The sequence below is a fragment of the Chiloscyllium plagiosum genome, unplaced genomic scaffold (genome assembly GCF_037043375.1).
Source record: "Chiloscyllium plagiosum isolate Xiang-an unplaced genomic scaffold, Cpla_swu_hap1 HiC_scaffold_37, whole genome shotgun sequence".
Taxonomy (NCBI): domain Eukaryota; kingdom Metazoa; phylum Chordata; class Chondrichthyes; order Orectolobiformes; family Hemiscylliidae; genus Chiloscyllium; species Chiloscyllium plagiosum.
Window position 1 is genome coordinate 28,820,061 of NW_028270175.1, and position 13,607 is coordinate 28,833,667.

General features: G+C 51.2%; 1 protein-coding gene across 10 annotated transcripts in view; it reads right to left on the bottom strand.

Annotated features, from left to right (window-relative positions):
• Nucleotides 1–13,607, bottom strand: part of vps13d (vacuolar protein sorting 13 homolog D) — a 314,700-nt gene that overhangs the window by 81,171 nt on the left and 219,922 nt on the right. For all 10 annotated transcript variants that reach the window (XM_087980553.1, XM_043675642.2, XM_087980550.1 and 7 more), the window contains 2 exons: nt 13,417–13,565; nt 2,838–2,972 (listed from right to left, as the gene is read on the bottom strand). In XM_087980553.1, the coding sequence (XP_087836679.1) occupies nt 2,838–2,972; nt 13,417–13,565 (284 nt within the window). The remainder of the gene's footprint in view (nt 1–2,837; nt 2,973–13,416; nt 13,566–13,607) is intronic.

A 13,607-nucleotide genomic window follows, 5' to 3' on the forward strand; every position in this document is an offset into this window, starting at 1 on the left:
CCCTCGAGCCCAGCCTCTCCAACCGCCCTCCGCCCTTGAGCCCCGCCCCTCCAACCACCCTCCGCCCTTGAGCCCCGCCCCTCCAACTGCCCTCCAGCCCCGCCCCTCCAACCGCCCTCCGCCCTTGAGCCCCGCCCCTCCAACCGCCTTCCGCCCTTGAGCCCCGCCCCTCCAACCGCCACCAGGACAGAACCCCACTGGTCCTCACCTACCACCCCACCAATCTCCATGTACAGCGTATCATCCGCCGTCATTTCCGCCACCTCCAAACGGACCTCACCACCAAGGATATATTTCCCTCCCCTCCCCTATCAGCGTTTCGTAAAGACCACTCCCTCCGTGACTCCCTCGTCAGATCCACATCCCCCACCAACCCAACCTCCAATCCCGGCACCTTCCCCTGCAACCACAGGAGGTGCAAAACTTGCGTCCACACCTCCCCCCTCACTTCCCTCCAAGGCCCCAAAGGAAACTTCCATATCCGCCACAAATTCACCTGCACCTCCACACACATCATCTATTGCATCCGCTGCACCTGATGTGGCCTCCTCTATATTGGGGAGACATGCCGTCTACTTGCGGAGCGTTTCAGAGAACACCTCTGGGACACCCGGACCAACCAACCCAACCACCCTGTGGCTCAACACTTCAACTCCCCCTCCCACTCCACCAAGGATATGCAGGTCTTTGGACTCCTCCATCGCCAGACCACAACAACACGACGGTTGGAGGAAGAGAGCCTCATCTTCCGCCTAGGAACCCTTCAACCACAAGGGATGAACTCGGATTTCACCAGTTTCCTCATTTCCCCTCCCCCCACCTTGTCTCAGTCAAATCCATTGAATTCAGCACCGCCTTCCTAACCTGCAATCTTCTTCCTGACCTCTCCGCCCCCACCCCACTCTGACCTATCACCCTCACCTTGACCTCTTTCCACCTATCGCATTTCCAACGCCCTATCCCCCAAGTCCCTCCTCCCTACCTTTTATCTTAGCCTGCTGGACACACTTTCCTCATTCCTGAAGAAGGGCTCATGCCCGAAACGTCGATTCTCCTGTTCCCTGGATGCTGCCTGACCTGCTGCGCTTTTCCAGCAACACATTTTCAGATATGAATAGGAAGGGCTTGGAGGGGTATGGGCCGGGTGCTGGCAGGTGGGACTAGATTGGGTTGGGAGATCTGGTCGGCATGGACAGGTTGGACCGAAGGGTCTGTTTCAATGCTGTACATCTCTATACCTAAGTTATTAGAACTATGGAATTGAAACTTTGACCTATCCTATTTCTAAAAGGCTTATAGTCTGCATGATCCCATGCTGAACCATGCTTATCCCCTGAATTACAACAAAAGTTACTGATCTGAACAATTGAGGTCAGAGAACACAATTGTTTTAATCAACTTGTTCAGACATATTTTTGGAGAGGTAAGGACTTGAACCCAGGCCTCTGGCCCTTTATCACCACACCACAAGAAACACAGACAGAACATGTATCATGAACAAAATTGTCAAGTACTGCACATGAGGTAGGAGTAATTACAATTACACCAATGGTTACCATTTGGAACAATGACATGTTGTGCAGATAGGGATAGCTAACAGATAGAACACTGCTTTAGATTGGAAGAATCTATTTATTTCAAATTAGGATGATAATGGAGAATCAAAGATGTCGCAAACTAACAATGACGATTTATGCACATTTAATATACTACTAGCAGCTACTTAGATGTTGCAAAGTACATGTTTTTCTAATAGATAATTTAGTACACACACCACCTTGTCTTTTATTGAGCCATGGAGACCAAGAATGTCCTAGTTCCAACCCATGACCCATGTTAAGTCAAAAGATGTGAGCCAGGGTATAAGAAGAACCCAGTGTACTGCCTAGTAGAACCAAGAGAGCTAATAAATGGCCACTGGGTCACATTAAACACTCGCCCAAGATCTAGCACCATAAATGAAAGTCTGGTCAGGAGCTCAGATGTTTGGAGAACCAGGTTATATGTTTAATCACAAATAGTGCAATTTGAGTAGGTTAGAATACAACGTAATCAATGCACGGTGTAATGCAACCTAAGAATGCATGGTGGCACAATGGTCAGCACTGCTGTCTCACGACACCTGGGACATGTGTTCAATTCTAGCCTTGGGTGACTGCCTGCGTGTCTGTGTCTGCGTGGGTTTCCTCCGGGTGCTTCGGTTTTCTCCCACAATCCAAAAATGCACAGGTTAGGTGAATTGGCCATGCTAAATTGCCGATAGTATTCAAGGATATGTAGGATAGGTGCATTGTCAAGGGTAAACATAGGATAATATGGTTGGGAAATGGGTCTGGGTGGGCTACTCTTTGGAGGGTCACTGTGGACTTGTTGGGCTGAAGGGCCTGTTTCCATACTATAGGGATTCTATGAAGAAGGATTCTACAACATCAGTCTAATAGAGTTAATCCACACTATACTACCCAAAAAAAACTCATCCAATATTGAAATATTAATGCATAATTTTGCCAATTCAGTTTTTGTCCTTCAGAACTAACTCAGGGTGATTACAAATGTCACTGTTGACAGAAGTAAATAAAACACTTCTGATACCATTCTGCAGTCTGCACCAGTTATGTACATAATGTAACAATAGAATTAGTAAACCTTTAGCCATTTAATCTTGCTCCACATCCATTACAATTGTTGCTTTAATCATTCTCAGTTATGCATTCATCTGCGTGCATCACTACTTAGACAGAATTATCATCAGGGGAACACAGTAGAAAATATGAATTTAGTTGTTTTTTTAAACCAAGAGAGATCTGACCAACTCTACCGGCCTTTCCAACTCTCACCTCTTTAAAGTGCTTGAGAATGTCATTGATGATAAATTCCTGTGTCTCATATGGGTGCACTCTGGTGTATGGGTCCAAGTGAATAACTGCGTCCTCAAATCGAATCAGACGTATTCCCAAAATGCCCTTCAAAGCCTATAACAAATAAAAACATCAAACTGATACTTGCACGACTGCAGCAAGAGAGTTCTAGTGATTCATAGTCAATGCAGTTAACTTTTCAAGTGGAAGTCAGGAGAATAACCTTTTGTTTCCCACTGGAGGTTAAAAAAAAATTAGGATGTAAACATTGCACTTTATTGCCGAAAAAGCAAACTTCCTGACTCGACTCAATATTTTTGTGTAGCCATTTGGTTGGTCAGCAAGGTTTGGGTGCAAATCTCACTTGCACGTCTTCCAAAGGCAGGGACCCCATTGTGAAGACCACAGAAAAATTGTGCTTCCTTCCACAAATGATTTGTGGATGTTGGGTTTTGGAAGCCCAACAACATACACCTGTTTTGATAGTTAATGAACACTAGGGGAAACCTCACGAAAATTTCAGAAAATTCCTGAATTCAAGTGTAAAATATATTGATACCTTCAAATAACACTTTTAAATTTAGTATTGTAAAGCACGTGTTTTTAATGCAGCAATTCATCACAATGATCTGTCCTGTAAAGCTAAACTGAAAATGGACCATAATATTCCACATTGACCATAACTGTGTAATTGTTCATATGTATTACAGATTTTGTCCCCAATGGAAATACTGTCATAACGCATGAGGAATATTTTATAAATATCAGCCTCTACTGTCATGTTTTGTTATGAGTTAAATCATTTGACAGCTCTGACTGTTAAATATAATCCTGCTATTTGAAAGTTTAAAAATGAAAATAGACCACTATTTTGTCTTGTTGGTTTCAGAAGATGCAGTTGGAAGCTTTTGTTATAATATTGCACCATCACGAATCAATGTTGTCTACTGAAATGTTCCAATGATTTCAGCTTAACATGTGGTCAACTGATCCAAGAATGACAGAAATTTTTAAGAGGCCATAAAACTTAAAGGCACTTACTAGATTTTTTTTGCATTGGCATATTTCTCCTTCTTACTAATGATATCGTGTTTGACTCAGGGTTCCAATAGATTTTTGGTGGTTTAGTTTTGATTTTAACTCAATTGCTGTTACATAACCTGTGAAGACTGTGCATAGTGCATACTAGGAGAGTGGCTGTGGAGGATGCATAAGGGTAACAAGTAGCTGAGGGAGTGACCATGGGGGTTAATGTGTAGTCATGAGATAGGGTTTAGACAACATTAACAAAAAACATTGCTATTTTGGAGACCTCAAATGGATATTCTGGCCAACTTTTCTCTGCCTATCCACATCGTGGGTGGCACTGCTGTCTCACAGCGCCAGAGACGCGGGTTCAATTCCCGCCTCAGGCGACTGTCTGTATGGAGTTGCACATTCTCCGTGGGTTTCCTCCGGGTGCTCCGGTTTCCTCCCGCAGTCTAAAAATGTGCAGGTTAGGTGAATTGGCCGTGCTAAATTGTCCGTAGTGTCAAATGAAGGGGTAAATGTAGGGGAATGGGTCTGGGTGGGTTGCTCTTCTGAGGGTCGGTGGGGACTTGTTGGGCCGAAGGGCCTGTTTCCACACTGTAAGTAATCTAATCTAATCCTTCAAGCATTCCAAACCAACACACAAAATGCACTGCAAACCCAGTTGCTGTAAACAAAAAAGGACAAAGGTCCTGAACAAAGTCACACATTGGTCAGATGTCCATTTCAGAAGGCACGAAAGTGCAGACATTGGGTCTTCCTGAGCCCGCACAAAAATCTAGGACAAAGTGTCAAGTCCAACTCTTGGACAGGGAAATATTTCCTAGACTACCATTCTTCTGAAGCACTGTAAATTATTACAATATATGGGGTGTAAGTCATGTGTTTGAGATGTCATACCAAGACTCCAACCTACCTATATCCACAGTTAAGGTGTGTGCAAAAGAATACTTAGTCTTATTTGAAGAGTGGGGATCCCCCCTGTATTTTTAAACAATTTCTGCCCTCACTACTCGTCATGGAATGTTTATAAAGGAAAATAACTTCTGTATTTGTCTACATTACAGTGACTACATCTGCACCTAATCCATTGTATGAAAGACATGTTGAGAAATTTCGGGAGCTGAATTAGGTGTACAACCAGTAAAAGCATTGGATTTCCTTTTATTTTTCACAGACGCCCGAAATCTACCTATATTAAGAATACATCTGCACAATCTTCAAACAGATAAAACCTTGCTCAGTGTTCTCAATTTTTCAATAATACTGATTTTTTTCAAATAAGGTGAGTTTATATTTATAGTGTAAATTGCCAATATAAACTGATCCATCTACTGTCCCACTCCTTTTACTGCTGCTGTGTGACAACATAGCAGCTTGGTTTATTGCGTCTATTTCTGCACGACAGTGAAACACTCGCGCTATCACCATATATGCTATAATCCAAATCGCTATGAGGTTTTATTATTTACACATAAATGGCAATATGAAATCCAAATATTACAAAATATTAAGCTAAGTGAATAGCTTTTATATAGGGTCTGAATTACATTCACCATCTCTTGTGCAATTCTACCCATATCCTCAACCTCTTTTACCTGCACGGTGGCTCAGTGGTAAGCACTGCTGCATCACAGCACCGCTGCATCACAGCACCAGGGTCCCAGGTTTGGTTCCAACCTTGGGTGACTGTCTGTGTGGAGTTTGCACATTCTGTGTGGGTTTCCTCCGGGTGCTCCGGTTTCCTCCCACAGTCCAAAGATGTGCAGGTTAGGTGAACTGGCCATGCTGAATTGCCCATAGTGCTAGGTGCATTAGTCAGAAGGAAATGGGTCTGGGTGGGTTACTCTTTGGAGGGTCGGTGAGGACTTGTTGGGTCAAAGGGCCTGTTTCCATGCTGTAGGGAATCCTAATCTAAAACTATCCACATCCAGGAGAGTAACTGTGTAATAAATTCCTAAAGAAAGAGCAGTGATCATACAACAACTTGTGACAAGATACAAAGTGTGGGATGACAAACATAGAAGAAAAAGGAAGAGAAAAACCGCAGAAGTAGTGGATGAGGCTGGAAAAAGCCCGGGGAATAGAGGGGAAAAAAGCCCGGGGATGGAGGGGAAAAAAGCCCGGGGATGGAGGGGAAAAAAGCCCGGGGATGGAGGGGAAAAAAGCCCGGGGATGGAGGGGAAAAAAGCCCGGGGATGGAGGGGAAAAAAGCCCGGGGATGGAGGGGAAAAAAGCCCGGGGATGGAGGGGAAAAAAGCCCGGGGATGGAGGGGAAAAAAGCCCGGGGATGGAGGGGAAAAAAGCCCGGGGATGGAGGGGAAAAAAGCCCGGGGATGGAGGGGAAAAAAGCCCGGGGATGGAAGGGAAAAAGGCCCGGGGATGGAAGGGAAAAAGGCCCGGGGATGGAAGGGAAAAAAGCCCGGGGATGGAGGGGGAAAAAGCCCGGGGATGGAGGGGGAAAAAGCCCGGGGATGGAAGGGAAAAAGGCCCGGGGATGGAAGGGAAAAAGGCCCGGGGATGGAAGGGAAAAAAGCCCGGGGATGGAGGGGGAAAAAGCCCGGGGATGGAGGGGGAAAAAGCCCGGGGATGGAGGGGGAAAAAAGCCCGGGGATGGAGGGGAAAAAAAGCCCGGGGATGGAGGGGAAAAAAGGCCCGGGGATGGAAGGGAAAAAAGCCCGGGGATGGAAGGGAAAAAAGCCCGGGGATGGAGGGGAAAAAAAGCCCGGGGATGGAGGGGAAAAAAAGCCCGGGGATGGAGGGGAAAAAAGCCCGGGGATGGAGGGGAAAAAAACCCTGGGAATAGAGGGGAAAAAAGCCCGGGGATGGAGGGGAAAAAAGCCCGGGGATGGAGGGCGAGAAAGCCTGGGGATGAAGGGGAAAAAAGCCCGGGGATGGAGGGCGAGAAAGCCTGGGGATGAAGGGGAAAAAGCCTGGGGATGAAGGGGAAAAAAGCCCGGGGATGGAGGGGAAAAAAGCCCGGGGAATAGAGGGGAAAAAAGCCCGGGGATGGAGGGGAAAAAAGCCCGGGGATGGAGGGGAAAAAAGCCCGGGGAATAGAGGGGAAAAAAGCCCGGGGATGGAGGGGAAAAAAGCCCGGGGATGGAGGGGAAAAAAGCCCGGGGATGGAGGGGAAAAAAGCCCGGGGATGGAGGGGAAAAAAGCCCGGGGATGGAGGGGAAAAATGCCCTGGGAATAGAGGGGAAAAAAGCCCGGGGATGGAGGGGAAAAAAGCCCGGGGATGGAGGGGAAAAAAGCCCGGGGATGGAGGGGGAAAAAAGCCCGGGGATGGAGGGGGAAAAAACCCTGGGAATAGAGGGGAAAAAAGCCCGGGGATGGAGGGGGAGAAAGCCCGGGGATGGAGGGGGAGAAAGCCCGGGGATGGAGGGGGAAAAAGCCTGGGGATGAAGGGGAAAAAGCCTGGGGATGAAGGGGAAAAAGCCCGGGGATGGAGGGGAAAAAAGCCCTGGGAATAGAGGGGAAAAAAGCCCGGGGATGGAGGGGAAAAAAGCCCGGGGATGGAGGGGGAGAAAGCCCGGGGATGGAGGGGGAGAAAGCCCGGGGATGGAGGGGGAGAAAGCCCGGGGATGGAGGGGAAAAATGCCCTGGCAATAGAGGGGAAAAAAGCCCGGGGATGGAGGGGAAAAAAGCCCGGGGATGGAGGGGAAAAAAGCCCGGGGATGGAGGGGAAAAATGCCCTGGCAATAGAGGGGAAAAAAGCCCGGGGATGGAGGGGAAAAAAGCCCGGGGATGGAGGGGGAAAAAGCCCGGGGATGGAGGGGGAAAATGCCCGGGGATGGAGGGGGAAAAAACCCTGGGAATAGAGGGGAAAAAAGCCCGGGGATGGAGGGGGAGAAAGCCCGGGGATGGAGGGGGAGAAAGCCCGGGGATGGAGGGGGAGAAAGCCCGGGGATGGAGGGGGAAAAAGCCTGGGGATGAAGGGGAAAAAGCCTGGGGATGAAGGGGAAAAAAGCCCTGGGAATAGAGGGGAAAAAAGCCCGGGGATGGAGGGGAAAAAAGCCCGGGGATGGAGGGGGAGAAAGCCCGGGGATGGAGGGGGAGAAAGCCCGGGGATGGAGGGGGAGAAAGCCCGGGGATGGAGGGGGAGAAAGCCTGGGGATGAAGGGGAAAAAGCCCTGGGAATAGAGGGGAAAAAAGCCCGGGAATAGAGGGGAAAAAAGCCCGGGGATGGAGTGGAAAAAAGCCCGGGGATGGAGGGGGAAAAAGCCCGGTGATGGAGGGGAAAAAAGCCCGGTGATGGAGGGGGAAAAAGCCCGGTGATGGAGGGGGAAAAAGCCCGGTGATGGAGGGGGAAAAAGCCCGGGGATGGAGGGGGAAAAAGCCCGGGGATGGAGGGGGAAAAAGCCCGGGGATGGAGGGGGAAAAAGCCCGGGGATGGAGGGGGAAAAAGCCCGGGGATGGAGGGGGAAAAAGCCCGGGGATGGAGGGGGAAAAAGCCCGGGGATGGAGGGGAAAAAAACCCTGGGAATAGAGGGGAAAAAAGCCCGGGGATGGAGGGGAAAAAAACCCTGGGAATAGAGGGGAAAAAAGCCCGGGGATGGAGGGGGAGAAAGCCCGGGGATGGAGGGGAAAAAAGCCTTGGGATGAAGGGGAAAAAGCCTGGGGATGAAGGGGAAAAAAGCCCTGGGAATAGAGAGGAAAAAAGCCCGGGGATGGAGGGGAAAAAAGCCCGGGGATGGAGGGGAAAAAAGCCCGGGGATGGAGGGGAAAAAAGCCCGGGGATGGAGGGGAAAAATGCCCTGGGAATAGAGGGGAAAAAAGCCCGGGGATGGAGGGGAAAAAAGCCCGGGGATGGAGGGCGAGAAAGCCTGGGGATGAAGGGGAAAAAGCCCTGGGAATAGAGGGGAAAAAAGCCCGGGGATGGAGGGGAAAAAAGCCCGGGGATGGAGGGGAAAAAAGCCCGGGGATGGAGGGGGAAAAAGCCCGGGGATGGAGGGGGAAAATGCCCGGGGATGGAGGGGGAAAAAACCCTGGGAATAGAGGGGAAAAAAGCCCGGGGATGGAGGGGGAGAAAGCCCGGGGATGGAGGGGGAGAAAGCCCGGGGATGGAGGGGGAAAAAGCCCGGGGATGGAGGGGAAAAATGCCCTGGGAATAGAGGGGAAAAAAGCCCGGGGATGGAGGGGGAGAAAGCCCGGGGATGGAGGGGGAAAAAGCCCGGGGATGGAGGGGGAAAAAGCCCGGGGATGGAGGGGGAAAAAGCCCGGGGATGGAGGGGGAAAAAGCCCGGGGATGGAGGGGGAAAAAGCCCGGGGATGGAGGGGGAAAAAGCCCGGGGATGGAGGGGAAAAAAGCCCGGGGATGGAGGGGAAAAAAGCCTGGGGATGGAAGGGAAAAAGGCCCGGGGATGGAAGGGAAAAAAGCCCGGGGATGGAGGGGGAAAAAAGCCCGGGGATGGAGGGGAAAAAAGCCCGGGGATGGAGGGGGAAAAAGCCCGGGGATGGAGGGGGAAAAAGCCCGGGGATGGAGGGGAAAAAAGCCTGGGGATGGAAGGGAAAAAAGCCCGGGGATGGAGGGGGAAAAAAGCCCGGGGATGGAGGGGAAAAAAAGCCCGGGGATGGAGGGGAAAAGAGGCCCGGGGATGGAAGGGAAAAAAGCCCGGGGATGGAAGGGAAAAAAGCCCGGGGATGGAGGGGAAAAAAAGCCCGGGGATGGAGGGGAAAAAAAGCCCGGGGATGGAGGGGAAAAAAGCCCGGGGATGGAGGGGAAAAAAGCCCGGGGATGGAGGGGAAAAAAACCCTGGGAATAGAGGGGAAAAAAGCCCGGGGATGGAGGGGGAGAAAGCCCGGGGATGGAGGGGGAGAAAGCCCGGGGATGGAGGGGGAGAAAGCCCGGGGATGAAGGGGGAGAAAGCCCTGGGAATAGAGAGGAAAAAAGCCCGGGGATGGAGGGGAACAAAGCCCGGGGATGGAGGGGAAAAAAGCCCGGGGATGGAGGGGAAAAAAACCCTGGGAATAGAGGGGAAAAAAGCCCGGGGATGGAGGGGAAAAAAGCCCGGGGATGGAGGGGAAAAAAGCCCGGGGATGGAGGGGAAAAATGCCCTGGGAATAGAGGGGAAAAAAGCCCGGGGATGGAGGGGAAAAAAGCCCGGGGATGGAGGGGAAAAAAGCCCGGGGATGGAGGGGAAAAAAGCCCGGGGATGGAGGGCGAGAAAGCCTGGGGATGAAGGGGAAAAAGCCTGGGGATGAAGGGGAAAAAAGCCCTGGGAATAGAGGGGAAAAAAGCCCGGGGATGGAGGGGAAAAAAACCCTAGGAATAGAAGGGAAAAAAGCCCGGGGATGGAGGGGAAAAAAGCCCGGGGATGGAGGGGAAAAAAACCCTGGGAATAGAGGGGAAAAAAGCCCGGGGATGGAGGGGGAGAAAGCCCGGGGATGGAGGGGGAGAAAGCCCGGGGATGGAGGGGGAGAAAGCCCGGGGATGGAGGGGAAAAAAGCCCGGGGATGGAGGGGAAAAAAGCCCGGGGATGGAGGGGAAAAAGCCTGGGGATGGAGGGGAAAAAAGCCCGGGGATGGAGGGGAAAAAAGCCCGGGGATGGAGGGGAAAAAAGCCCGGGGATGGAGGGGAAAAAAGCCCGGGGATGGAGGGGAAAAAAGCCCGGGGATGGAGGGGAAAAAAGCCCGGGGATGGAGGGGAAAAAAGCCCGGGGATGGAGGGGAAAAAAGCCCGGGGATGGAGGGGAAAAAAGCCCGGGGATGGAGGGGAAAAATGCCCTGGGAATAGAGGGGAAAAAAGCCCGGGGATGGTGGGGAAAAAAGCCCGGGGATGGAGGGCGAGAAAGCCTGGGGATGAAGGGGAAAAAAGCCCTGGGAATAGAGGGGAAAAAAGCCCGGGGATGGAGGGGAAAAAAGCCCGGGGATGGAGGGGAAAAAAGCCCGGGGATGGAGGGGAAAAAAGCCCGGGGATGGAGGGGAAAAATGCCCTGGGAATAGAGGGGAAAAAAGCCCGGGGATGGTGGGGAAAAAAGCCCGGGGATGGAGGGCGAGAAAGCCTGGGGATGAAGGGGAAAAAAGCCCTGGGAATAGAGGGGAAAAAAGCCCGGGGATGGAGGGGAAAAAAGCCCGGGGATGGAGGGGAAAAAAGCCCGGGGATGGAGGGGAAAAAAGCCCGGGGATGGAGGGGAAAAATGCCCGGGGATGGAGGGCAAAAAAGCCCGGGGATGGAGGGGGAAAAAGCCCGGGGATGGAGGGGGAAAAAACCCTGGGAATAGAGGGGAAAAAAGCCCGGGGATGGAGGGGAAAAAAGCCCGGGGATGGAGGGGGAAAAAGCCCGGGGATGGAGGGGGAAAAAACCCTGGGAATAGAGGGGAAAAAAGCCCGGGGATGGAGGGGAAAAATGCCCTGGGAATAGAGGGGAAAAAAGCCCGGGGATGGAGGGGGAGAAAGCCCGGGGATGGAGGGGGAGAAAGCCCGGGGATGGAGGGGGAGAAAGCCCGGGGATGGAGGGGGAGAAAGCCCGGGGATGGAGGGGGAAAAAGCCTGGGGATGAAGGGGAAAAAGCCTGGGGATGAAGGGGAAAAAAGCCCTGGGAATAGAGGGGAAAAAAGCCCGGGGATGGAGGGGAAAAAAGCCCGGGGATGGAGGGGGAGAAAGCCCGGTGATGGAGGGGGAAAAAGCCTGGGGATGAAGGGGAAAAAAGCCCTGGGAATAGAGGGGAAAAAAGCCCGGGGATGGAGGGGAAAAAAGCCCGGGGATGGAGGGGGAAAAAGCCCGGTGATGGAGGGGAAAAAAGCCCGGTGATGGAGGGGAAAAAAGCCCGGTGATGGAGGGGGAAAAAGCCCGGTGATGGAGGGGGAAAAAGCCCGGTGATGGAGGGGGAAAAAGCCCGGTGATGGAGGGGGAAAAAGCCCGGTGATGGAGGGGGAAAAAGCCCGGTGATGGAGGGGGAAAAAGCCCGGGGATGGAGGGGGAAAAAGCCCGGGGATGGAGGGGGAAAAAGCCCGGGGATGGAGGGGGAAAAAGCCCGGGGATGGAGGGGGAAAAAGCCCGGGGATGGAGGGGGAAAAAGCCCGGGGATGGAGGGGGAAAAAGCCCGGGGATGGAGGGGGAAAAAGCCCGGGGATGGAGGGGGAAAAAGCCCGGGGATGGAGGGGGAAAAAGCCCGGGGATGGAGGGGGAAAAAGCCCGGGGATGGAGGGGGAAAAAGCCCGGGGATGGAGGGGGAAAAAGCCCGGGGATGGAGGGGGAAAAAGCCCGGGGATGGAGGGGGAAAAAGCCCGGGGATGGAGGGGGAAAAAGCCCGGGGATGGAGGGGGAAAAAGCCCGGGGATGGAGGGGGAAAAAGCCCGGGGATGGAGGGGGAAAAAGCCCGGGGATGGAGGGGGAAAAAGCCCGGGGATGGAGGGGGAAAAAGCCCGGGGATGGAGGGGGAAAAAGCCCGGGGATGGAGGGGGAAAAAGCCCGGGGATGGAGGGGGAAAAAGCCCGGGGATGGAGGGGAAAAAAGCCTGGGAATGGAAGGGAAAAAAACCCTGGGAATAGAGGGGAAAAAAGCCCGGGGATGGAGGGGAAAAAAGCCCGGGGATGGATGGGAAAAAGGTGTGGGGCCTGAAAAGGAAAAGATAGAGGGTAATAAAGAGATAACTAAAAATTGTAAGGATGAAACAAAGATAAGAGGAGGGTGAGAAAAAGAGTGAGGAAGGTGAAAAAAGCAGGGAAGGGGAGTGGGTGGTGAAAGCAGAAAAAAAGGTGGAAAAGGTGAAAAAAGGTAGAAATAAAGGTGGAATAAATCTTAGTAGTTGGTGGGTCAGATAAGCCTTTTGTATTAGAAATATGTAAGACTCCCAACTTAGTATGATTTACAACAGAGTGCTGGGAATGCATTATTAAAGGGGCTTGGGCAGGAGTGGTGAGAAATGCTCCTTTGCTTTTGCTATATTTTTTTCACCATCCAGGAATTAGTTCTTACTCTGCTAATGGAGACACAGCTAGCTATTTGGCGAGTATTCTGGCGCAGCCTGTACTACTTAAGCCAATTTACAGACTTTAATTAAAAAATAATTTTGTCAAATTAATCAAATACAAAATACTCTGCCTCTAAACTAAGCTGCAATTGAACCGCTGGAATTTGCCTTTAGTATCAGAACCTGCTGCTGTTAGAAATGATACACAGAAGAGTAAGTCACAGACATTCACAAATTTAGAACAGAGGAACCTCGATTATCCGAAGGACACGGGCAGGGAGCATTTTGTTCGGTTAATTGAATTTTGGATAATCGAATGCCGGATAACAGTTTAGCCAAGCAGCGGGACTTTGCGATCCTGCTTGGATAATCCAAAATTTGGATAACTGAATGCTGGATAATCAAGGTTCCTCAGTACTAGGTTTCTTTGAGCCAGGTCCTGCTTCCAGTGTGTCCCTTTGTTTGTTATTTAACATAAATAATAAAAAATGAACCCATTACAATGGCTACAACTGAGAGGACCTCAGGCGTCCACCAACATTATCAAGACTCTTCTTAAAAATATACGTTCTGTTCTTTAAAAAGCACAGAGTATGGCCTGAAGAAACTCACCTTGAGCTCAAGAGGTAATTTGCTAGAGGTAAATACACTCATCTTGATTTGTGGCATACTGAGTTTGAGGTTTTCAAAATAGTAGCGCTTTGCTGTCCCACCTTGCTCACTACTCTGTTCCGGGGCATTTTCGTCTGGTTTTTCAACATCTGTGAGGGAACAAAGGAGACAAAGTGAAAGGAACTTTGGGG